Source organism: Leptonychotes weddellii, chromosome 4 (assembly GCF_054177405.1).
Source record: "Leptonychotes weddellii isolate Sample4059 chromosome 4, ASM5417740v2, whole genome shotgun sequence".
NCBI lineage: Eukaryota > Metazoa > Chordata > Mammalia > Carnivora > Phocidae > Leptonychotes > Leptonychotes weddellii.
The window spans coordinates 21,415,762-21,439,978 of NC_138372.1; the positions used below are offsets into that span (position 1 = coordinate 21,415,762).

General features: G+C 59.3%; 1 protein-coding gene across 1 annotated transcript in view; it reads right to left on the bottom strand.

The window, feature by feature from the left end:
- The window catches only part of SDC3 (syndecan 3), a 36,866-nt gene extending 12,741 nt beyond the window's left edge, over positions 1-24,125 (bottom strand). Inside the window, exon 1 of the mRNA XM_081817926.1 lies at positions 23,794-24,125. Coding sequence (XP_081674052.1) covers positions 23,794-23,931 — 138 coding nt within the window. The 5' untranslated portion in view covers positions 23,932-24,125. The remainder of the gene's footprint in view (positions 1-23,793) is intronic.
- Positions 24,126-24,217: the final 92 nt, after the last annotated feature.

Genomic DNA, 24,217 nt, shown 5'->3' on the forward strand with positions numbered 1-24,217 from the left:
GGGGGCGGGAGCAGCGCAGGGAGGACTCGGTGAGGGAGAGAAAGCAGAGAAGGCGAGAGTGGGAGGCAGAGGGAGAGAACTCTCTCACATCTTAATTTAGCCTCATGCTCATCAGACAAAGCTGGGGAAGGGGCCACCTCAGTGATTTTCCAAACCTGCATCCAAGAGAACATCCTTTCTGAATAATAAGCGGCCTCCAGATGAGATGGAAGGAGGGATGGTCAACAGCCTAGTCACCCCTGAACTCCCCCCGCCGGAAAGCTTAACCAGGGGGACACCTGTGGGGTGGGGGGTGGGGTACAGGATGCCATCTTGCCCAGTCCCCCCCCAAAGCCAGCTGGGGGCCAGCCTGACCCCTCCCTGGGCCAGCTGGGGGACAGGGGCTCAGCAGGGCCTCCCAGGAACACTGCAGGGGTGCTGGGGGGTTGCAGCTCCCAGGGGACCAAGAGGAGCCGAGAGGAGAGATGGGGGCAGGGAAAGCCTCCCAAGTCACAAAGTGCCAGAGGAGGATGGTTACAACAGCCTTCGCCTTCGACCCCCAAACGACCTCTCTATTTGCATAATTCCATGCATAATTAGCATAATTATCCAAGCCATTCCTTAAAGGAGCACTGAATCCGAATGCCCCAGGACCCTGTGGCCTGGCCCTGCCCCTCACTGCGCCCCACCTCCAGGGAAACTCCCATACCCCACCCCCGTTTGATAAACGCATCCACATGCCTAACACCCCCACACACTGCAGCAAGCAGGCAGTCTGGGCCACGTCCTCATGCACACACACCCCGCCGAGCCCCAGAGACACGCAGCTATACACAGAGACCCCAGCACACACACAGTCCTGAGCAATGTTCCCTGGCCCCAACCCGCGCGCCACCTCAGCTCATAGACAACACACCCCCCACGGGCTTCGGCACAATCTAACCACAGAGTGGCTCCCACCTCACCCAGGGCACACGCCAACCCCTCCCCACGCCCAGGCACGCTCCCTAAATCACACATCCCTGCACACGTTCCCCACGGCAGGGACACAGACCTCACGGCTGTACATGACCCCCGCTCTAGCTCGCGCGCCCCACACCCACCGCACCGACGGGAGGTACAAGCGGCCGGCAGGCCCGCCGCAGAAGCCCCGGACTCTCCGGCTTCCTGCCACCGCCCGTCCCAGAGAGCTGGGAGCCCAACGGGAGCGGCGGGGGAAGCTCTGGGCTCCCCAACCCACGGCTCAGCCTCCACCTGTGCCCCACACCGCACTCCCTCCCTGTGCGGCCTCAGCTCGGAACTCCCCACCGCTGTCCAGAACCCCCCACCCAGCCCTCCACACACACCAATGTCCGGGCACTGTCCCCACACGCTAGCGCAGAGCAAACACACCTTGTGCTTCCAGACCCCACTCCAAAGAGGACCGCTCCCAGATGCCCACCAGCAGGCCCCTAACACCTGCACCCCTCAGTCTCCTACACACACACACACGCACGCACACGCACCATGCACGCTTTCCTTGTGGGTACAAACACACACACACACAGCACTGGGGAGAGACATGGCCCCCTTCCCAGGGCTGCCACACCCCTGCCATTTTTCCTCGATGCCACCCCATCTTGACCCACAGCTTCCCGAAAGAGGCACCACAGGCTCCCACGGAGATCAGAGGGCCCCCCTCACCATGACTCACGCCCACCCAATCCTCTCCAAAGTCTTAGAGCAGCCAGGCAGGGTGAGGGACCCAAATCAGGTGGACTTCGGGGATGTCTCCTCACGTCTGCAGCCACTCACTCCGAGTGCAGGGCGTGCATTCAGGGAGAAAGCCAGGGAGCCTCCTACCCAGACCGGGAGAAGTCTGGGGTCACTCGTGCCCAGCTCCTATCACCTGCCGCCCCCATCGCGAGCCTCCTCTGAGAATAGCATAGAGGTTAAGCCAGAATGGATCAGCACCTCCCTTACTACTCGGAGGATATCAGGCAAGTCTCTGAATCTCTCACCTCAGCTTTCTCATCTGTAAAATGGGGGCGCTGATAATAGTGTGTAGCTCCTACAGTTGCTATGAGCATCAAATAGTATCATACAGGTAACAGGCTGAGCACAGGACCCAACATGCAGAGCTGAATAAATCAACACAGCTGCAATTATTGTTAATTATATGCTAATCTTTCTATTATCCTTTCCGAAGATTTTATGTCCTTTAAGCCTTACCATCCTCATGGTGGAAAATAGAATCAGGATGATTACATCCACGCTACAGATGAGGCTACTAATGCCCAGAGAGGTTAAGAGGCATTGCCAAGGCCACACAGCAGGGGAGCGTGCGGAGAGAAAGAGAGGTTGGATGAGCGGGGAGAAAGGGCGGTTACAGACACAGACACACAAATTAGGTCAGCTGGCAGGGGGCCAGGAGCCCAGCACCCCCATGCACTGCTAATCATGCTGCAAAAGCTAAGAATAAAATCAGGAATAATTAATCCTGCCCAAGCTTCCTTCCCCGTGTGAGCCAGACTCAGGCGCCACTCTCTTGGTGACTGGAGGCAATGTGAGCAGGGGGTTGGGAGCTGGGTTGGGAGCCCAGCTTTAGAGTCACACAGTCTCGGCTGACTTGCTGGGTGACTCCGGGCAAGTTACTTAACCTCTCTGAGCCTCTCTTTGGTTAAACAGGGACACTAATTACACAATACCCATTGGTCAGCCTTACCCCGGCACGTCTCCCACCTCAGTCCTTAATCTCAAGGCTGAACTAGGCCTGAGTGCTCACTGAGTTCCACTCTTCCTTCTTACAGATGTGAAAACTGAGGCTCAGAAAGGGGAAAGACTTGCATCTTCCCCCAATTAGAGGGGTGGGCGGTGGGGAATGAGCCTGCCCAGCAGCACTGGGCAAGTGAAGTGATTTGTCCAAAGACACACAGTGACATAACTACTAGCTCGTGGAAGCAGGGTGGTTTCAGCAGAGCCTGGATCCCCACAGGTTCCGTCCCCACCAGTCCCTGTCCCCAAAAGGCCCTCAGTCCTGTGAGAACTCAGTGCCCCTCACGCTCACCAGCTTCAACCCGGAGACCCAGAGCGTCACCGCAGGAATGTGGGCCGGGGCCAGGCTCTGGGCAGCGGGACAGCCAAGGGGGCGACACAATGGAGAGCTGGGCCCGGGAAAGGGGGGACACCTCGGTCCCCAGCCCCCACCCGTCCACAGCTGCCCTGGCTGGGAATCCAGCACCCGCCACATTCACTTGCTGCTGGAGGGGTGAGGGGCACGAAGGCGGCATCTGCTGGGGAAGAGGCCACAGGGCCCCAGTGCCAGAGGGCAGAAGGGCCTGGGGGAGGAGCAGAGTGAGGAGCGGCAGAGAAGGCCCAGGCTGAACTTGACAGTCAGCAAAGCCCAGAGGCACACGCTGTCACGGACACACCCTCCCAGCGCCCTTCTTCCAGACACCTAGCTCCAGGCTCCCGCGAGGGCAGCTCTCAGAGGGCAGGACGCACCCCTGTGGGCGCATCCCGTCTCAGCCAAGTGCTCTGCCAAGGGCATCCTAGCAGCAGAGCCTTCCCCACCCCGCGCCCAGACTCCACTATCAGCTCCTCGCCTCGTCCACTACCCAGCCCCACGCTCCCACCACCTCCCCGGACGCCCCCGGCCCCTGGGCAGCACTGCCCCCCCATCCACACCCCCTGGGGGCCCCGCAGAGAGCGAGCCACTCCCAGCTCAGGAGGCACCCTGCTGCTGAGACCTGCCTGGTTCTGCGAGCTAGACAAGCCCCCTTTCTCCTTCTCCATACTTCCTCATTTGCAAAACGAACAGTGGAGCTTGGTGCTCTAAGGGCCTGTCTGATTCCGACACCGCGGGCCAGCGAGGCAGCCGGTCCTCGGGTCGAAGAGATCCAGGGCGGTGTTATTTATAAGAGAAAGAGCGGAAATCGCCAACATTCCCAGCAACAGAGGACTAGTGCAGTAAGCTAAGGCAGAACCACAACATGGAATATTATGCAGCTCTCAATAACTGTGTTTTCACAAACCCACACTCTCTTCTATCCGGTCATTAAAAGGCATGACTGGATAACAGAAGGCTTCCATTTGTCACTTGTTTCAAAGACTCTTTCAGGACCCGGGCAAATGCACGCATTGCTTGTCAGGAGGCGGGACATACAGCCACGCTGCTGGGAGGACTGTGCAGATGGTTCCGTCTCTCAATACCTGGGTGACCTTGGGTGGGTACTTAACTCTCTCGGCCTGGTTCTCCTGGTAAACAAAAAACAAAGATGATATCCACCTCGCGGGTTCACAGGAGACTCCCCCACATTAACTGCTCAATAAACACTGGCTATTAATGCTAGTATCGTCGTTAAGTTTAGAAAACAGATGACAAAAAAATAGAGAACGTGATCCTGCTTTAACGAACTCCCCACCAAAGTGAATTTCTTAACACTGAATCTTACTAAAGCTTTCCAGAGACTCTCTGGGTGGTGGGACGACAGACAGTTTTTCATTTTTTTCTCTCAGGACCTGTCTGTATTTTCCAAGTTTTCTATGATAAACTCAGAGTACTTTTTTTTTAAGATGTATTTATGGGTGGGGGGGGGGCAGAGGGAGAGAATCTCAGACTCCCCACTGAGCGCAGAGCCCCGCACGGGATTCCATCCCCCCACCCTGAGCGGAAACCAAGAGTTGGACGCTCTACCGACTGAGCCACCCAGGCGCCCCCAGAGTACTTTTATGATTAGAAATAGCACGTTCTTTCTGCACCCCCATCCCTGCCATTCTCTGGTCTGTGAAACTCCTGGGCGCCTTCATTCTGCAGAGAGCCCATCCTGACTCACACTGCTCATTTATTCCTGTCCCCAAGCTGGTGCCTCAAAGCAGGACTACCCACTGAGGCCCCATTTCCAGACTCAGCAGCCTACTCCCCCAGCGGCCCACCCTCCCCTCTTGTTCCCCCCACACTAAACCCTTCACGGTGCTGGGGACGGTGAGGCACTCTCAGGCCTGCCCCAAGCTGTCCCTGCCTCTGAGGGGGACCCTCTTCCCCACCTCCACCTTGGTCGGCATCTACTCGATCTACAAGCAGGATTTATGAAGCACCTACTTACTGTGTGCCAGGCACGATTCTAGGAACTTAGGGTCCTACGATCAGCAGGCCAAGTATGTCCTCACGAAGCTCAGTTAGCTCAAAACATGCCACCTCTGGGAGGCCTCCACGTGCCAACCACCTGACTGGTCCAAATTCGGAAGGCCCTTCTTGGGGACTACCTCCACCATTTTGTCATTTACCAGGGAAGAGGGGCCACCAACCACGCTCCCACTTGAACGGGCCCCCCCTTCTACCAAATCTCACTGAACCCACTCGGTCTCCCTGGGACGCAGACACTACTGTCCCCATCTACAATGAGAACGGGGCTGTTAAGCTACCAGAAGGGGACTTGAACCCTGGCCTCACTGACACCAGATCCTGTGCTCAGGGAATTCCTGAACCCCTGAGACTAAAAGCAGTGATCCCCGTTTGTGACGTGATACTCATTTCACTGGGTGTTTTTCCAGAAGAGGCCTGGGGCCATTCCATCCCTTATCCTGAACAACAGTTAGTCACCACGGAGGGAGCACTCACTATGTGCAAGGCTCTCTAATATGCACCTTGCCTCACTTCTCCTCACAGACATCTTCCCAGTGAGGGATTATTCTCCCCATTTCGCAGATGGGCATATCAGAGTCCAGAGAGGTGAAGCAACCGGCTCAAAGTCACGCAGCAGTGGGGCCAGATTTGAACCCAGGATCAGCGGAACCCCCAAGACCATACTCTTTGTACTGCAGCGCACACCTCCTCCCAGCCCTCACTAGCCTGCCCCACCAGGTGGGACCACACCACCCCCACCCCTGACAGTATCCTGTACAGACACCAACAGACGGACAGATTGACTGAATGCCCGGGAATGAGTAGAAATGAAGGACAAGTCCTCCCCTGACAGATGGCTCAGGTGAGCAGCCCCACCCACCACCCTGTGACTCACCAGCAGCTGCCGCGGACTGAGTCTCCGGGCTCTGCAAACAGCCCTGCCAGCAATTAAGGTGAGGGCCTGCCCACTCCTGGGGCCCACGGACCTCCGACGAGCAACCCGGTGTGAGGTCAGATGTTCCAGTCCCAGCTTCCAGAGAACGCTGGTCAAGCACCTTCACCTCACGGGGCCTCAGCGTGCCCTCCTATGAAATGGGGATCATGATTCCCCACACAGAGATGCCGTTGTGATGTGCCGAGCCGGGGCTGGGCAGTTAGGAGGTGCTAGGACGCAACACGGTGTCCCAACTCAAAGCTCAGCTCCTCAGAGAGGGACCCCAGACCACTAAATCCACCCAAATTACCTCCCAACACACCCAGCCACTCCATCAAGGCCAGGGTTGTCTCCCAGTTTACTAGTGCCTGCAAAATTCGCTTATTGACTTTCTCGTTTAATGTCTATCTCCCCCTGCAACAGCTCCTGGGGACGATGACTGGGTCCGCCGAGGCCACTCCTGTGTTCCCAAGACCCAGAATGTTTCTGGGACACAGTCAGCCTCCACATTTGTTCAATGATCACTGGGAATGGGATCACCCTCAACAGCCCCACGGCACCCCCTTTCCTGCCCCCAGTCACTGTGTGATCCTGCGGGAGGCCCTGGCCTCTGGCCTCTGGCCTCAGTCTCCCCATGTGTAAAACCAGGGGATTTTACAAAGCTGCTCTCTGATCCTTCCAAAATCCAGCCTGGAGGACTCCAGCTAAAGCTGAGAGGAGGGACGAGAAACTGAGACTGATCCCAGCATTTTTTTTTCATAAAATGACTCTGCAAATTATATGCAAAAACCTGCAGATTAGCAGGCTCCCACTGGAGCCTACAATTCCAGCCACTTTACAAGCAGGCCTGGGTTGGGGGGAAAGGAGCATTTCCCGAGCACCTGCTGAACGCCAGGCTCCTTACAAGGAGCCAGGTGAAATGATCCTCCTTACCCCGGAGACAGGCCAGGCGACTTGCTAGAGGTCACAGAGAACTCAGGTGGAGAATCGAGTCAGGATGGAGCTGAGGGGTGGCCGGGCAGAGGGAAATGGGACCTGGCAGTAGGGAAGGGGCTGGGGGGGTGCAAAGAGAGGACCCAGGGCCCTGTGTCTGGTTCTCATGCTCACAGGACCGGAAGGAAGAAGGCGAGCCCAAGAGGCAGAGGGATCCTCAGCCTGATCTTGGGGGGACCCTGAAGCCAGGTGGCCCCCAGGCCTCCTCCAGGACACTGAACAGACCCTGGAATCAGCCCAGGGCAGGCCCAGCCCTTCCAGCTGTCCTGGGAAGCCTTACAGCTCTGACACCCTCCCCAAAGCTTCTCAGGCACGTGCCAGCATACAGCCTGAGGACGCACAACACGCACACACACCCCCAAAGTGTCCCCATCTGTGTGTGTGTCCAAGCCCAGCCTCCTTGAGGAATCGGGCTGTGGTCCCCCTCACCATCCCATTTGCTAGGTTATTTATAACCTAGCAGGAACTCACACGTGGCAGAGATGCGACTCCCCACCCCCAGCCCTGAGCTCTCCCACTGGCTTCGGAGCTGATCCACTTCAAGGGATGGAACGAGCCAGACTCGGGGAGTGAGCCATGGGGGCCCACCAGCACCACTGCCCACGTGGAAAGGTGAGACACAGAGCAAGGAATCAGACCAAACGCTGGGGGAAGAGCATGCAGAGCCCCTTGAAGCCCGCCAAGGGCCACTCTTGCCTCCAGCTCAAGATGACACTCTGTGAGACTCTGTGGGTTTGATGGGGAAAGGGCGGGGCTCTCACCCTCCTCTCCTGAGTCCCGGGAGACAGGCAGGGCCTGGCAGGAAGCAGGGGCTCTAAAGCTAGACTGCTTGGGTCCAGATCCCAGCCCTGGCCCTCTGGAGCTGTGTGACCCTGAGCAAGTATCTCCCCTTCTCTGAGCTTATTTCCTCCCTACAAAATGGACATAGTAACAGTACCAACCTCAAAGGGTTGGGAAGATGAAATGAGATTATCCAAACAGGTTCTTGGCCCAAAGCCCGGCTACTTCTCAGCTGGGTGACCTGGGGGCCACTGCCTGGCCTGAACCTCAGTCTTCCCATCTGCAAATGGGACAACACAGCCCAGAGGGTCCTGAGGACTGAAGCACTGGGCTCTGACATACACAGCACACACAGATTGCTTTCTCTTTTCCTCAGCTCTCAGGGGGCCCCGTGATTCCCGACCACCCCCAGCTTCTACCCATGATCATCTTTATCTCCCGTCACTAAACACACAGAGGTTTTTAAAGATCTTGTGCCGCCGAATCTAAACAGCTCCTCGAGGGACCCCATTCTCCCCCTACTTTTGCGGTGAGCACCCTGCCTTGTCAAATATAGATGCTCCATAAATACCTGAGGGATATATGGATGCAGGAATGAAGGTGACCAGGGTCACAAGAGAACAGGTGCGGGGGAGAAGACGGAGTAGTTGGAGCCTCGTGAGGCGGCCACGGGGGGCAAAGGGCCCAGCAGCTCCGCAAAAGGTTACACGGAGAGTCGCGAACAAGCCAGGAACTCTACGCCTGGGCCGTGCATCCAAGGGAAGGGAAAACATTTGTCCACGTAAGTTAAAAAAAAAAAAACAACATAGCCGCCTAATTCATGATAGGCAAAAAGTGGAACCGAGCCAGGCGTCCATCCGCTGACAGATAAGTAAGAGATGGCACGTCCACACAATGGAATAGTACGCCACAAAGAAAGCCCTGAGGTCCCGGCACCTGCTGCCCCGCGGACGAAGCCTGGAAACGTTACAGAGGGGGGAAGAAGTCAGCCGCAGAAGACCACACAGTGTGGACGCGGCCCGCACTCACAAGGCAGATCCGCAGAGAAAAAAAGGAGAAGAGACAGCGTAGGGCTGGGGGGCTGGGGGGCTGGGGGGAGATGGGGAGTGACTGCTAAAAGGGACAGACTTTCGGGGGTGAGAAAAATGTATGAAATTGGGGATGGCTGTACAACTCTGTAAATATACTAAAACCCACCGAATTAGGTGCTTTAGATGGGTGGATTGTACGGTACGTGAGTCAAATCTCAATAAAGCTGTTGTTTGCGGGGGCAACAAAAGAGTGAATGTGAGACTGCGGCTCAGAGAGGATAAGGAACTTGCCCAGGGTCACACAGCAGAGCCCAGACTCAAATACTCAGATGGAGGGGAGGTAAGCTGTCCCCCTGTTCACCTCCCTTCCCATGGCGTATCCCCCAACCACACCCCAGGTGAAGCTTCCCCAGCCCCCCCCGCCCTACCTCCCCGTCCAAAAGGGCAAACATTGACTCTGCAGACCACAAGTGGGAGAGGCCCAGCACCACGACTGCCTTCCCTGTGCTTATCAAAGGCCACTTTGTCGGGTGGGACCACTGGTAGGGGGCAGGCCTGGCCCAGAGTGACCCCAAGAGGTGAGGCAGCTCCAAACTCAGGCTGGCCCCTCTCCACCCCTCTCTGCCAGTGCCCCCCCCTCCAGGCTTCAGGGGTTCTGTGGTGCCCTCGGTCCGTGCGGCTGGCCCGTGGTTGCCCTCAGGGAGAGGCGTGAGTCTGCGGCCTTGCCAGGAAAGGGGGCAAGAATGGGGGCAGGGCCCAGTGGTAAAGCCCCTCTGAAGCTGAAGACAAGTCCATCTGTCCCCTGCCCCCACCCCTCACCCCGTGCCACGCTCCACTAGGCTCCCAGGCACCAGCCCCTGCCTATCTCAGCTGGCAGCCACCAACTACCCCCCCGCCCCCGGCCGCTGGTTTCCACGCTCTACTCTCCATGCAGCGGCCCATCCGTCCTGCGGGCCGGGCCTGTGTCTGACAGGTGCTCCGTATCCCCCATACACCCCCACCAGGCTGAACTCAGGTACGAAGCTTGCTCCCACTGCTCCCACTGCTCCCACTGCTCCCCCTGCTCCAGTCCACCATCTCGGCACCTTCTCTGTCCCTGGCTCCGGTCCCCCATCTGATCACTACGAGGGGAAGGGGTGACCTCAGAGAGCCGTACAGTGCAGACTGCGCAGCAGGGGCCGTGAAGGATCCCAAGGAGGGGAAGCCAAAAGCTCCACCAGGACCCCCCCAGCCCTCGGTCCCAAGCATGAAGTGGAAGGTGCCAGAGAAAACCACAGTGCCCCGTGTCCCCTCCCCTGACACCATCCACCCAGCCTCCTCTGGGTCCAGCACATCCTCGTGTCCACCCAGCCCGCATTCCATCTATTGCCCAAAGGCAGAGCCCTGACCACTGAGCTCAGATGGAGTCTGATGCCCACTAGGGATATAAGGACCCTAAGTGCCCCGGCCCCCAAGGGCCCTGCAGCCCAGGGATGAGGCAGGCCCTCCTCTCCTCACGCGTCACTTGACCACAGACAGCTTCCCTGACCAAAGCTCCTTCGGGTCTCACCTGTGCCCTCAGCTGACCCTCTGCAGGGACGCCAGAGGCTCCAGCCTCCAGTCCCACCAGCGTGGCCCCACTCCCCGCAGGGTGCTCCACAGGGCCAGCCCCGCCCCAGGCCAGAGCAGGGCCCCAGGGAAGGCTGCATGAGGCCCAACGGTCCGGCCCAAGGCCTGGAGCAGACAGCACCTGCAGGAGAAGGGCCTGGGCTGCAGAAGCAGGGTTCAAAGATGGGACAGCTCGGAAGGGCTGACATTGGGACCCCGTCCTGTTCCCCAAACGCCAGGATGGGGACAGGGGTCCGACTGTCACCTCAGTGGTGACAGAGCCCTCTCATGACCACTGCCCCCGGGATCACCAGCCCTGGTTACCAGCTCTGGGCACTGCAACGTGCGGCACTCTGGGCTAAGTAGACCCCAGTCCTGGCAACTGCTCTGCCGTGAGGCGGTTAGCACCCAGCTTCACAGAAGGGGTACAGTGAGCGGCCCGAAGTCAGCCCGCTGCCCGGCAGAGGTCACAGGCAGAGCCCAAGTGGGGCCAGCGCGCCATCTATCACAACCACGCCTCACACATCCACCCAAACACCAGCGGGGCCAGGGGGGCGAAGGGGGGACCCAGCCCGCACGGCACCCTGGGCCCTATGGGCTGTGCCTCCCTCCCACCACGTGCCGGGGACAGTCACCGCTGAGCCGCCATCCACGCTGCCCCCGACCAGGAGCAGCCCCGCCACACCTCCCGACCTGACGGCATTTCTCAGCACCCATGCCACTACAACCCCTTAGCAGCCCTGACCTCTCCCCCCCAGAAATGCCAGCCGCACCCCGTTACCGCGACAGCCAAAGATGTCCCCGCGCCCTTCCCAATGCCCAGGTGCTGACACCTTCAATGCCCAGCTCAGGCCTCGCTTCGTCCTGGAAGCTTCCCCCTCCGACCCTCGTCCCAGTGACCACCCCCACCCCTGCTCAGGGCCCCAGGTTCAGCATGTCCCGGCTGGGCCTCATCCTACCACTCGGTTCAGAAATGCTCTGGCTAAGAGCAGGGTTCCCAGGGATGAGAATCCCCGGGACACCTCATGCTGAAGGCTCCGACGCAGGGTCCGTATCGGGTAAGTGGTTAAAGGTAGGGACCACCTCGCCTGGCCTCCCTGACCCCAGCTGTCACTTTCCTCAGGGACACACAGCCACACCCATCTCCCTCCTCCCCAGGCTGTCTGTCCCCAGGGTTCCGTGAAGGACATATAACCGAGTCTCTGAAGGAACCCGAGGTTTGAGTTTGCGGTGTCCCTGGAGGTCAGGCAGAAGACAAAGCTCCGAGTCCCTCTGCCCCCTGCCCCCACCCTTGCCTTAATCACTGCTAAGGAGGCCAGATGACCAGCTGCCCCTCTGGCCTGGGCTCCCTAGACTCTGGGATTAAGAACTGGGATTAAGGACGGACACAGTCCTGGCAGCTCAGAGCCCCAGCAACGTGCGCGTGTGCGTGCGTGAGCGCGTGCACGTGTGGACATGCCGGCGTGCAGGTGGACAGGTGCAAGCACGCTCGGGTGTGCTTCCAGGCACACTGCATGCCCAGTCCCGTGTGTGCACCTGCCGGGGGGCTTAGGTGCGCTTAGATGCCCCTGTGGGCCTGGCTGTGTTCGCTTGAGAGCCACATGTGCTTGGGGGTGGGGGGGACGCGTGTGTGTGTCCCTGTCTGTGGGTGCCTCTATGTGTTCACGTATGTACCTGGGTCTTGTCTCCACGCGTGTGCACAGGACCAGGGGGCGTGCTCGGGGCTCACACACGCAGGCAGGTCCGTACGCATGCGCGTTTCTACGTGTGCATCAACGTCCCTGAGGTAGGGAGGGCGTCTCCCAACTTGTCCCACTACTCTCCCAGGAGCTGCTCATGTCCACGGCCATCCAAGGTGTTGGGGGCGAGCTCCCCACAGCTGAGAAGGGGAGAGGGAGCAACCTGGGTTTTCCTGGCTCGCCGGGCCTGAGCCACTGAAACAAGGGAGTAGGCAGGGGGACACGAGGGCCCCACGCATCAGCACAGACCCACGGTGACACTGTCACACACACGAACATGTACATAAACTCTGTCCCTTGCCCGGACCTAAACTGAATCATGGTCTTAGCCCCACAGGGAAAAAGGATCCCCGTGGGCTCAACCACCATCTCATGGACTGTCCCCCAAACACAGTGCCGCAATCCCTTCTTCTGGATCTGAGACTGTCCCCGGCAGGCCTCGCAGCTCCCCTGCCTCACATGAGAACAGGACTCAACCAAGCCGGGGCTCGGCTCCCAGAGGCCCCCAAGGAGCCACTGCCCTGGGGGAGCCATTCTGCCTTCACTGCCAGGGGGTCCTGAACAGTCCAGTGCTGTCTTTGGACCCCGTGTCCTCATGTGAACAGCAAGGTGGGAGGTTGATTTCCGGTAGCCCTCCGCCCTTGAAACTGCACTTCTGCAGGGGTGGATGAAGGCATGGGGAGGGTTGGGGGGAGGAGGGGAGTCTGGGTCCAGGAGGGTGAAGAGTAAGGAAGGGTCCCTCTAGTTCTGACCCTAACCACCCCCTCGGCCTGCAAGACCCTTGTCCCGCCAGGGACTCCTCAGGTCCTGGTCCCACTGAGTGGCAGTCAGGGAGATGAGAGGTTCCAACCAGCAAGGGAGGGAGTGGAGCGGGGCTTCTGGGGAAGCAGAGCAGGAGGAAGGAGAGATGGAGGAGGGTGGGAGGCAGAGAGGGAAGGAGAGGAACAGTGGGCAGACCGAGGAGGAGGAGGAGGGGGTGGGCAGGGGGGCTGCCGGGGAGGGCAGGGGCGGGAAGATCTCTGGTAACCAAGCCTGAACCTCCGGAAGCCCACAGTGTGTCCACCTTCCAGAAAGGTGGAGGCCAAAAGGAGCCGGTGTGCCCTCCTCCCCCAGCTAAATGAGGCAGGAAGGCTGCATCTCTGAGGCCAGCCTCCATGCTCCTCAGCTCCAAGTCTGGGGATCCCAGGAGCAGGGGCTGGGGAGAAGGACAAGGTGTGAGGCCAGGGGACAGGACGTGTGAAAGGAAACGATGCAGGAACGTCAGGACTGGGGGAGGGAAAGCAGGTAGTCTGTGGGGGGGGGGGGTGGAACCGGGAGATGATATAAATGGCCAATGGCCAAAGTATCCTCAGTGAGAGCTCCGAGGAGGTGAGGGTGGGACCCCACGGGGAGCCAGAAGCTAGGGCAAAATGCAGCAACAGGGATTCCAGGGTTGGGGCTCAGCAGAGAATCCTAACATGTGGAAGAGGGCCACGAATAGAAATCTAGAAGGAGGGAAGAGAGAAGGGGCTGAAGGAGGGCTCGTGGTGCTTGAGAGCAGGGGAGAGATCAATAAAGGATCCCCAGAGGAGGGGACATCCGTGCTGGGTTTTGGAGGATGAATAGGAGTTCCCTGGAGAAGGGAACAGTCCACAGAGAGACGTGAAGATGAGAGAAATGATGTCGTACTCTGTGCCCAGGGAGGAGCTGGGAGCCGCGGGTGTGAGCAGCGAGGGTGCACAGGGCGAAGGGAAGAAGCTGGAGAAGTCCACTGAATGTATTGATAGGAATCCGTCTGGCACCAAGTCTTGGGCGAGGGACGGCTTCCCTGGAGAGGAGGGTGGGAGCTGGGGCTGCCGTCCGGGCAGAAGAGAGACAGGTAAAGAGCAGAAACATGGTACAAGGGATGGGGCCCTGCCTGGGAGTCAGGGGACACAGTGCTTAGTCCCAGCTCAGCAACTGACTTGCTGGGTTACTTTGGGCCAGCCACCATACCTCTCTCATCCTCCGTCTCCCCACATGCAAAAGAAGAAGGCTGAACTACCAGATCTCGGAAGATCCTTGCTAGGACTAGAAATCACTCCTTTGGCCTCAGTTTCCCCTTCAGGACAATGAACAAGCTGGACAAGAGTGTTTCAAAGGGCCCTTCCAGCTGAAGGCCTCTTCGGCCCTCTGATCTCTCCCCAGCCTAGGACGGCCTCAGCCCATGGCCCAACTAGACAGAAAACAGGCAGCAGAGGAAAGACCCATGGGGAAGCCAAGAGCCCCCAAGCCTGGATCAGGGCCTCTCCCACAGTGGCCACCCAGGTTCAGGTACCGAGCCCTAAACTCATCCTCTCAGGGCCCCACACTTCACAGTTCGCGATGCACGAGAGAACACGGAGCAGTGCTTACACACCAGAGAGCGTTCTAGACTGCCTGGGCTCAAATCCTAGTAAGTATGCCACTCTGTGAGCCTGGACAAGCTCCTTAACCTCTCTGTGCCTCAATTTCCTCTTTTGTGAAATCACGAAAACGGTACCTCCTTCATAAGGCTGTTGTAAGGGTTCAGTGAGCTTTTATATATAAAATGTTCGGCAGAGAACCCTGCACAGAGCAGGCATTCAAAAGGCATAATTCAATATTAATACTATCACATCTGTGCTCTTGTTGGCATGCCATGCCAGCCCCTCGGGGCAGTGGGGCTGCACCGACTTCAAGACCAACATCCCCTACCTGCAGGAGGGAGCCCAAATGCCCTGGTTTGGACTCAAAGCCCACCACGAAGTCTTCGAAGCTGATACCCCGGGGGCTTCAACCATTCAGCCCCAGATCACCCCATGGCACAGGGCCAGGTACCCAGCAGGTGCCCAGTGAATGTATTAAATGCAAGAAACAACACACTCTCATTAGACCCAGTTACTGGACTCCCTGCCCAGGGCTCCTCCCCCGTCCAGGAGACCAGACTCACAGCCCAGCCCCCAGGCAGCCTGGATTTGACGGGTCACGTCCCAGAGGCTGGGAAGAGAGGTGGTGTTCAGGGTGATGGGTGAGGGAAGAGGCTCGTCCCACCGTGGCCCAAGAGGAACCACAGACAGGCCACGTGAAGGAAACAAGCTTCCTCTCCTCACCACCTCCTGCCCCCGCAACCCAGCTCTCTCTTCCCAAAGGGGCCACCCCGGGGCCAGGCCCTGGCCTCGTGTCTCTCTGACAGTTCCTCAAATGTGAAGACTGGAAGGGTCCCTGGGTCGCCCCGTCCAATCTCCCCACTTCATGTGGAAAGTAGAGGCTCAGAGGGGGAAAAAGCTGCCCACGGTCACTTGACAAAAGCCAGCAGCAGACTCACCTCTGAAACAAAACGATCGTAGAAAAAGCATAATTAAAGTAAGTTAAAATCAAAGTAACTATCCAGCAGCAGCTTCCTTTTACCTAGCTGCCAACCAGGTAACTCGCTGCGCCACCCCCACACGACCCCTCACCCCAGCCTAGTGAGTGAGGCCTTACTGACCCACTGAACAGCGGAGAAGCCCAAGGCTTGCCCAAGTCCGCTCCGAGCTGGGATTCGAACTCGGCGGGCTGGGGGAGGCGGGGCCGCCCTCCCTGCTTCCCTTCAGTGCCTGCTGCCCCCGAAGCCTCGCACACCAGCACCCACACGACCCACGCCCACCACCAAGACACAGCTCACTGAGCGAGGCTCGCCGACAAGACTCAGGACACACACACCACATACGCCTGCACCCCCACGGCCCCTAGCACAGGGCCCAGCACACAGCAGGTGCTCAAAAACGGCTGCAGAAGGAACAAAGTCATCGAGCAAAAGATGCCCTCACGCACGAGCACGCACCGCTGCATGCCTGCTCGGCCGGCCCCATGTCCCAGACGTCACGGCGTCTCCGAAGCTCGCTAGCTGCCTCAGCTCGGGCGCACTGCTTACCCTCTTGGGCCTCTGGGTCCCCATCTGCAACACGGGGTAACGACACCCCCCTCACAGGGTCATGGTAAGAACTGAGATAAAGCGTGGTGAGCACGGGAACCGCGCACCCTATGAGGACTGGCCGTTATCACTGTCCTATCGTTGTCACCATCTGTGCCCGTCTTCCCCAGTGCAGGGAGCATCTTTTTTTTTTTAAGATTTTATTTATTTATGTGAGAGAGAGAGACAGCACAGAGGCAGAGGGAGAAGCAGGCTCCCCGCTGAGCAGGGAGCCCGATGCGGGGCTCTATCGCAGGACCCTGGGATCACGACCTGAGCCGAAGGCAGACGCTTAACGACTGAGCCACCCAGGCACCCGCCCAACACAGCACACATCTCGAGGGCGGGAGCCAGAATTCAGCTGCAGACACCCCGACCTCCACCTCCACGGCAGCCTGGCCCCCAAGGAGGGGGCAGTCCCCACGTGGTAGGCCAGTGAAGGGCAGCTGGGACCATGGGCGCCTAGCCCCAGCCATGCCAAGCACACTGACAAGCAAGAGAATCCTTCCCCTGCTCCCAGTAGAACAACCCTGTCTGTTCAGCCCCCGGAGCCCCCACCTGGCTCCTCTCAAACCCCAGCCTAAGGATGGGCACCGTGGGCCACCCGCAGGCCCACTGGCAATCGGTTTGCCGCAGTATGTCCCAGGCCCCACTGGTGATTGATCCTAAATTATCCTTATCAAAGTCTGGGCTGGTGAGCAGGGCTGGGGGGTGGGTGCAGCATGGGGGGTGCTGGTGAGCGGTGCAGGGGCAGACTGAGCTCTAGGGGAGCTTGGGCTGACGCTGATCCCAGGGTGAAGCAAGCCCACTGCCCATCCCCGAAGCAGGAGGAAGACCCTAACTAGCGTGATCCCCACCCCACCCCTCAAACTCCCCTCCCCATCCCGTCTCCAAAAACCCTGGCCCCGAAGCGGGTGTGTGACAAGGGCAGCAGTGGGACAGACAAGACTCCAGAGCAGGCGAAGGGTAACTCAACACGCGGCTGCCCAGGGGCCTGGCTGTGTGAGCCCTGGCAGGTGGCTTCACATGGCTGAGACTTCTCAATGAGGGGAATGCCACAGCCTCTGGGAGTGGCCGAAGGCTCAGAAGGCTCAGCGAGCCCATGAGCCCAAGTAAGGCTGAATAACAAGCCCCAACCCTGGGGCAAGGCTCCAGGCCGTCTCTGGGCTTCAGGACTCCCACCTGTGAGATAGCAGCTTCTCCCTTTTAGGGCAGCCCCCACCTCTAGGGTTCTACTTGGCTCAGCCATGATCATTCCAACTTGGTTCCCACTCTCCAAGGGAAAGCCTTATTCTCACCCCCAAAAGCAATTCCTCAGTGAGACTGAGAGAGGGACAGGAAAAGAGCAAAACCAAAGCGGGGAAATGGAAGAAATCAGTATTTACAGGAGCGCCCACTCCTTATCAGGCACTTTATTATTTCACGTTGCTCATGCTCAAGCAACTCTTGAGACAGAGGTACTCTGAGCCCATTTTAAACAAGAGAATGAGGCTCAGAGAGGCTAAGGGAACTTGCCAAGATCACACAGCTAGAAAATGGCAGAACCAGGATTTCGACACCAGTCCACTTGGCTCTGGGGCCCCTGCTCTTTCTACTACCTCAAGATACAGCCTCAGGTTTGGAGACCCCAAAAGAGATGGCACCAAGGCCCGGGTGGGGGCCCCGGGGTGGAAAGCAGGCAGCCCTTGACCAGCTGGGTCACAGAGGTGGTAGAACTCTCTCCACCTGGTATAAAAGGCTAGCACAGGCCTTCCCCGCCTGCCACCATCAGCAGCCAGGTAGGGAAGAGGCCAGATCATTTGTCAGGGGCCACCCCCACCCCCATCCTGCAGCTGGGCCCTCAGCCATTGCTGCCCAGACTCCCCCCTGTAATCACAGCTTCCTGTTTGGCGTTGAGACTAGGCCCGGTCAGTGGGGGGAGGGAAGCAGCCACCCCTCTGGCCAGGGCCTGCTCTGGACGGGAGGGGGGGCCGGAAGTAAAGTCTACCCAGCCTCCTGGAATCTTGGGAGTCTGAGAGCCAAGGCAGGGCCCCCCCATCCCCACAAGGAGGCCAGTCAACAAATATTTACCAGACACTGGCCTGATGTGCCCAGGATGTGGTGGCCGTTTGTGGGGACAGTAAGACAAGCCAGGTGGTCCAAGACCAGCCCAGACCCCACCCCCTGCAGGGCTGGGCCCCTAGGACGGCTCCTGGCACCCTGCTCCCCCCCTACCCCAGACACAAAATCACAGGCTTCCAAGCAGCTGAGCTGGAGCCCAGAGCCACAGCGCCTCTGTCCCTCCCAGATGTGGTGGCGGGCGCTGTGGCAGTCAGACCGCAGACCCACCCCACGCGGCCCCAGGGCGCCTCCCAGCCCAAGGGCACACGCTTGGGCCTGGCAGACTTCTGCCAGTCTCACTGTCCCTCTCTGTCCCTCAACCCGCCTCCAGAGGAGAGAACACAAAGCCCCAGCCTGGGCTCCAAAGCTCCCAGTACTGGTTTCCTTCACTCACTCACTCAAACCATTCAATTTTGGGCCAGGCGCGAAGTTGGCCTTGGGGTTCAGCAAAGAAGACAACAGCCACAAAGCCTGCCCGCGGGGGTTCATGGTCTATCAGGGAAGCATTCAGGCTGTGGGAGCTCCACCAAGTCACTCGGGCCCCAGGGAACCTTAGGGGCAAGGGGGCCATGGCTCAGGGATGGGGTGGCAGGGATGTAGATTTGGGCTCCGCACATGACAACTTTCCGAGGGTCAGCAGGCCTGCTCGCCTATGCAGAGAGTGAGCCCCAACACTGCGGGCATCCCGTGTGTGCCAGGGGGAATGCTGGGTTTTTAGACCCCTCTCCTCCTGAAGTTCTCAATACTTCCCGTCTCCTGTGCCAGGACCAGACCTGAGTCCCGCCCCCTATCCTGCATGGTCCTCAACGCTCTCCCTCAACCCAAACCCATGACCCTCAAAGTCACCCATTTTACAGATGACAAAGCCTCGTGAGGTGGGAGAGGAGTAAGGGCCCCACAGCCAAGCACTGGGTAAGCCCTGCCCCCACCCGCAACCTGCGGCTAGTGTCCCCCACCTCCAAGGCCAGGGTGAGAGTAGATGAGGAAAGATAGAGGACACACCCAGCCCAGAGCCTGGCAGAGAGCAAGTCCTTGTGAAAGAGTGGGTATCATGGGCTTCATGGGGGCGGTAAGGAGACCCCAGCGAGAAGCAACTTGTCCAAGGTCACAGAGCAAGAGGGGGTAAAATCAGAATGCAGCCCAGTTCTCTCAGCCTGGCAGGCCCTGGCTCCATCCAGCTCAGCTACTTTCCAGCTGTGTGACTGTGGGCAAGTCACTGAACCTCTCTGTGCCTCCGTTTCAGTAAAATGGAGGTTCTAATCATTCGCACCTCCAGAGGTTATTACGAGGATTCAGTGAGTCAATACATAACAAGTGCTTAGTGGGCGGGGCTTTCAGTGAGCATTAGTTTGCTGTTTCTGTCATTAAGCCCTTCCCAAATCATGCCCACAGCCCCTGGGGGGGGGCGGGGAAACAAAGACAGATGGAGACTTTACCCCTCCCGTCCAAGCTGCCTCCGTCTGCTCCAGCCCTCAGCAATCCTACTGCGGCCCCTTCTAGAATGACCCGAAGCAGCAGCGGGGCCTGGAGGGGAAGGGGGGGTCCCACCTCCAACGGGAGGGTTTGGAGGGATGCCTGTGACAGGGTCTGGCTTCTGAGGAGCTCTGTCTCCACCTCTCTCTCCCCTTCAGGAGAGACGACCCCCCCTCACCCACCCCACTGGTGCCCCGGCATTTTCCAGAGCCCAGGCCCAGAACTGCCCTGCCCCAGTGCTGCCCTGGGGCCCCCAGGGATCCCATGTCCTAGTCCATGAGGTGGGAGGAGCCATCTGTTTTCAAAAGGCCAAACTGCTTTTTTCTTTTTCCTTTTTTTTTTTAAGATTTTACTTATTTATTTAATTGAGAGAGAGCATAAGTGGGAGGGAGGGGCAGATGGAGAAGCAGACCCCCACTGAGCGGGGAACCTGACATGGGGCTCGATCCCAGGACCCCGAGATCATGACCCGAGCCAAAGGCAGACATGTAACTGACCAAGCCACCCAGATGCCCCTAAACTACTTTTTTCTTCAGCAGAGCTCAACCCCACACCAACCCCCAACACGGAGGAAGAAACATACTGAATTCGCAGATAGAGGCTCTGTGTTGCTCCCCAGGGAGTAGAAGGCACCGGGTCCCCATCCCAACTCTGCCATGAGGATACTGTAACCCCCAGTAGCAGTCCTGTAAGTCCAGTATTTGTCCCCAGTTGACAAGTGAGAGAGCCTCGGGTCAGGGCAGGCTACAGCTTGCTCTGTGCCACATGGTGACCACTTTGATTGCATAGCTCAAAACCTCCTCCTCCAGGAAGCCCTCCCTGACCTCTTGAGGCCCCCTCCTGGAAAGGCCCTATCTCCTGAGAGCTCACTACATGGCAGGCTGTGCTCATTCTACCCAAGGAGCTCATTTTCTCATCACAACATCCCTGTGAGGTTGGCACTGTTATAGTCCTCATTTTACAGATGAGGATGTTGAAAGAGAGAAATCCCTCACTCAAAGTCACACAGCAGGTGTCTATCCCTGAAGCCCCTGCCACCTTGGGGGCTAACAGACAGCAGGCCCCCGTGGTGTCCCTGCGTCAGAGCCTGGCCTCCAACAGCTCCAGGGTCCCCAACTTTTCATTTTTACAGTGAGGACAATCTTGCTCTGACAACTCGGCATTCACAGTCAACCAGGGTAGCTGGAGGAAGAGTAGGGAGTTCAAGGACAGGGGAAACAGTCGCGGTGGGGAGGGGGCAGGAGCCACAAGGCCTGGGGGTGGGGCTTCAACAGAATTCCTTGATTGATTCCCCCTCCCCATGGTCCCATCCCTACCTTTCCCCCTACCCCTACCACGCTCCAGGCCGTGCAATTGCAACCTCATAAAAGAACAAGAAATCAACATTTGTTGAGTGTCGACTCTGCGCCACTGTGCTGGGAGCTTTCCACAGTAACCTCTTTCGTGGTCGTCCTTTCGGTTTTACAAAGACGGAAACAAGGCACAGAGAGGTTAACTAACTTTCACAAGGTCTCACAGCCACAAAGTAGTGAGTTCCTGTCGCTGGGAATATTCAAACAAGACTAGACGACATCGAAAATTCCTTCCAGTCCTGACCTTCTAAATGAACATGTTTCCAAGCTAAAACTTGCAGAATCCCCACACTCCAAGCCTTTCTGGGTGGTGATGGAGGTGGCCCTGAAGGCAGACGTCCCTCAGAGTCCTGGTCACCTGGTCTCTCAGGAGAGACGACTCCCCAAAGCAGATGCCAGGACACACACACACACACACACACACACACACACACACACACTCCCTTTCAAGCTGGTGGGCAGACCAGGGGTCATCTTGTCCTTCCCCTGCCCGGAGCCAGCCACTACCTATCGAGTGATGTCCTTAGAGGACCCCGCCATGGAGGCCAGTCCTGGAGCCATCCTGGGTGAGGCTCTTCTGGTCTCACCTCGGTCCCTCCTGCTACAGGCATCACCCTCTTCCTCTGGTGTGGAATCCCCGGCAGCTGGGCACCACCCTTTACCCTTCTGGCTCCTGGGCCAAAGGAGGTGATGTTCCTCCCGGACAGCCTAACCCCTGGGAAGATGTGAGGCGAGGAGAGGGGATCCCCCTCTCCGGCCTCATCTGGAGCCCCTCCCAGTCAAGCCCACCATCCTGGCCTCCAGGCCCAGACCCTGTGAGGGGGTGTTGCTTTATCTGCCACTCAACTTTGGGTCTGAACCACACCCACTCTACCTCACCCTGGGGTTCAGGGACCCTGTCTCACCGAGGCCCTCCAGAATAGTCTTCCACCTCACAGGCGCTCACCTCCTTCTTTCCACCACCCCATGGGGCATGAATTATACTAGCCTTGCTCTATTAGTGAGGAACAGTGGTTCAGCAAAGGATGGGACTTGCCCAGGGTCATACAGCTCGAGATGCCTGCCGGGTCTCCAAATGTAAAGCCTTTTGTCCTAAGCCCCTTTTCATTCATCTATACATCAAACGCTTACTTCTGTGAATGAGCACACATATCATCTCATCTCATTTCTAAGAAAGGTGTTAGCAGCCCCATTTTACAGAGGAGAAAACAGAGGCCCAGAGAGATGACACAAAGTGCCCAAGGTCACAGCATGAGTCAGTGGGGGTAGCAGGGTTTGAACCCAAGGCTGTGTTATTTCCAAGCTTTTGATTTCAAAAATGGTCTTTCAGAAAGAAGCGTGGCTGAGGTGACCCAGGTGCTAGGATGGGCTGGGTCCCAGTCCCACCCAGGGACCTCTGCTCAACCCCCTTGGGGGAGGACTGGGGATGAGGCAACCAGCCCACCAGGCACGTACTTGACTTGGCATTCAATACTCCCTCTACCCTTAGTTCAGCTCCCAGATGGGGAAGGCTGCTGAGGAGCTTGTCTGTCCAAGAAGCAACCTCTGAGTCCATGCCTGTCCTCCTCCCATTTTACAGAGTGGCCAACCAGGGCCCATGGAGACATGCAGGAACAGGGTCGGCACCTGGGGGATGCCTGAGAGACCTGGATCCTTTTCAGCCTGGGGAATGAGGGACAGGCACAGCTCCTAGAACCAGCCAAGGAGACTGGGCCTAGAAAGCCCCAGCTCATCCCCAGCCCGGGCTCCAGAAATGTGTCCATGGGGGAACTCACTTAGGGTCCCTGGGTCCCTCAAAGTGGGGAGGTGGCCCTTCTTCTCTATACCTCCTCCTGCTCCCCCTAATGGAGCGGGGACTGAGCTCAACCCCACAGCTGTGTGGTCATTCAAAGGGACACTCAAGGGGTCACCGTGTACATACATACTCACCTCAACCCGCACACACTCTGCCCCCCTTAACGGTACCTGCCCCACGCACAGGGTCAGCCTTGCATCCACAGCACACGCACGCATACACGCATGCACACACACATTCCCCCCTGGTCCAAGCACACACCCACCACCGAGGTCTCTCCCACACACACACTCACCAGCCCCCCCCCCAAGCACACACAGCCACGGCCACTGGTACACAATAGGTCACCCCCCCAGGATCCACATACAGGTAAAGCATGGTGGCACCCAGCCATGTGCTGGCCTGGCGCTCATCCCTCATCCTTCACCCCTACACAGCCCACAGGTCCCAACACCCCGCACGGAGGGGATCAGACACACAGGGTCACCCTCACTCACCCCCTCAGGTCACCTTCACACAAGTCACCCTCCCACCCCTCCCCCTCTCCGGGCCCCCACTGTCCTCCCCAAAGCGACCGTCAAACGCACACCTCCCGGCCTCGGGGGGGAGCCCACCCAATTCCCTAAAAGTGGCCGCGGTCTGGGCACACCCACGAAGCAAAAGCCACGTTCGCTCCAAGACCCACGACACACCCAGCCCGGGCCCCGCGCCCGGCGACCCCCGGCCCGCCGTCAGGCCCTCCCCGCGCCTCCGGACCCCAGGCAGGGGACCCCGCTCGGTCCGTGGGGCCGCTGCGGGGGGGCGCAGCGCCCGCGACCCGCAATCCGGTTCCCGCCGGGCCGCCCGCCGGGGAGGGGTCCCCAGAGCCCCGAAGGCGGGGGCGGCCTCCCCCACGAGGTCAGCCCCCGGGGGGTGGCGCCCGCGGGGGGAGGGGCGCGAGGGGCCGGGGAGGGGGGGCAGTGTGGGGGGCGCGGGAACCGGCGCGCGTCACTCACCCCCGCGGCGCGCCCGGCCAGCAGCAGCAGCAGCAGCGGCGGCAGCAGCAGCCCGCGGGCCCCGGGCCCGGCCGCGGCCCCGTTCCCGGCTCCTGCCCCGTGGGCGGCCCCGGCGCGGTGCGGTGGCCCCGGCTTCATGGCGGCGGCGGCGGCGGCGGGCGCCTTTGTTCCCGAGGCGCGGCGCGCGGGGCGGCTGCTCGGCGGCGGCGCGGCCCGGAGGCTGGACCGACGCGCTCCCGGCTCGGGGCTCCCGGCTCGGCGGCCCGGCTCCGCCTCGCAGCTCCGCGCCCACAGCAGCCGCGCCCGCAGGAAGCGTGCGCCGCCGCCGCCGCCGCCGCCGCCGCCGCCGCCGCCGCCGGGCCGCCCCCAGCGCGGGCGGAGCGGCAGGAGGGGCGGGGGGCGGGGCGGGCCGGAGCGCGCCCCC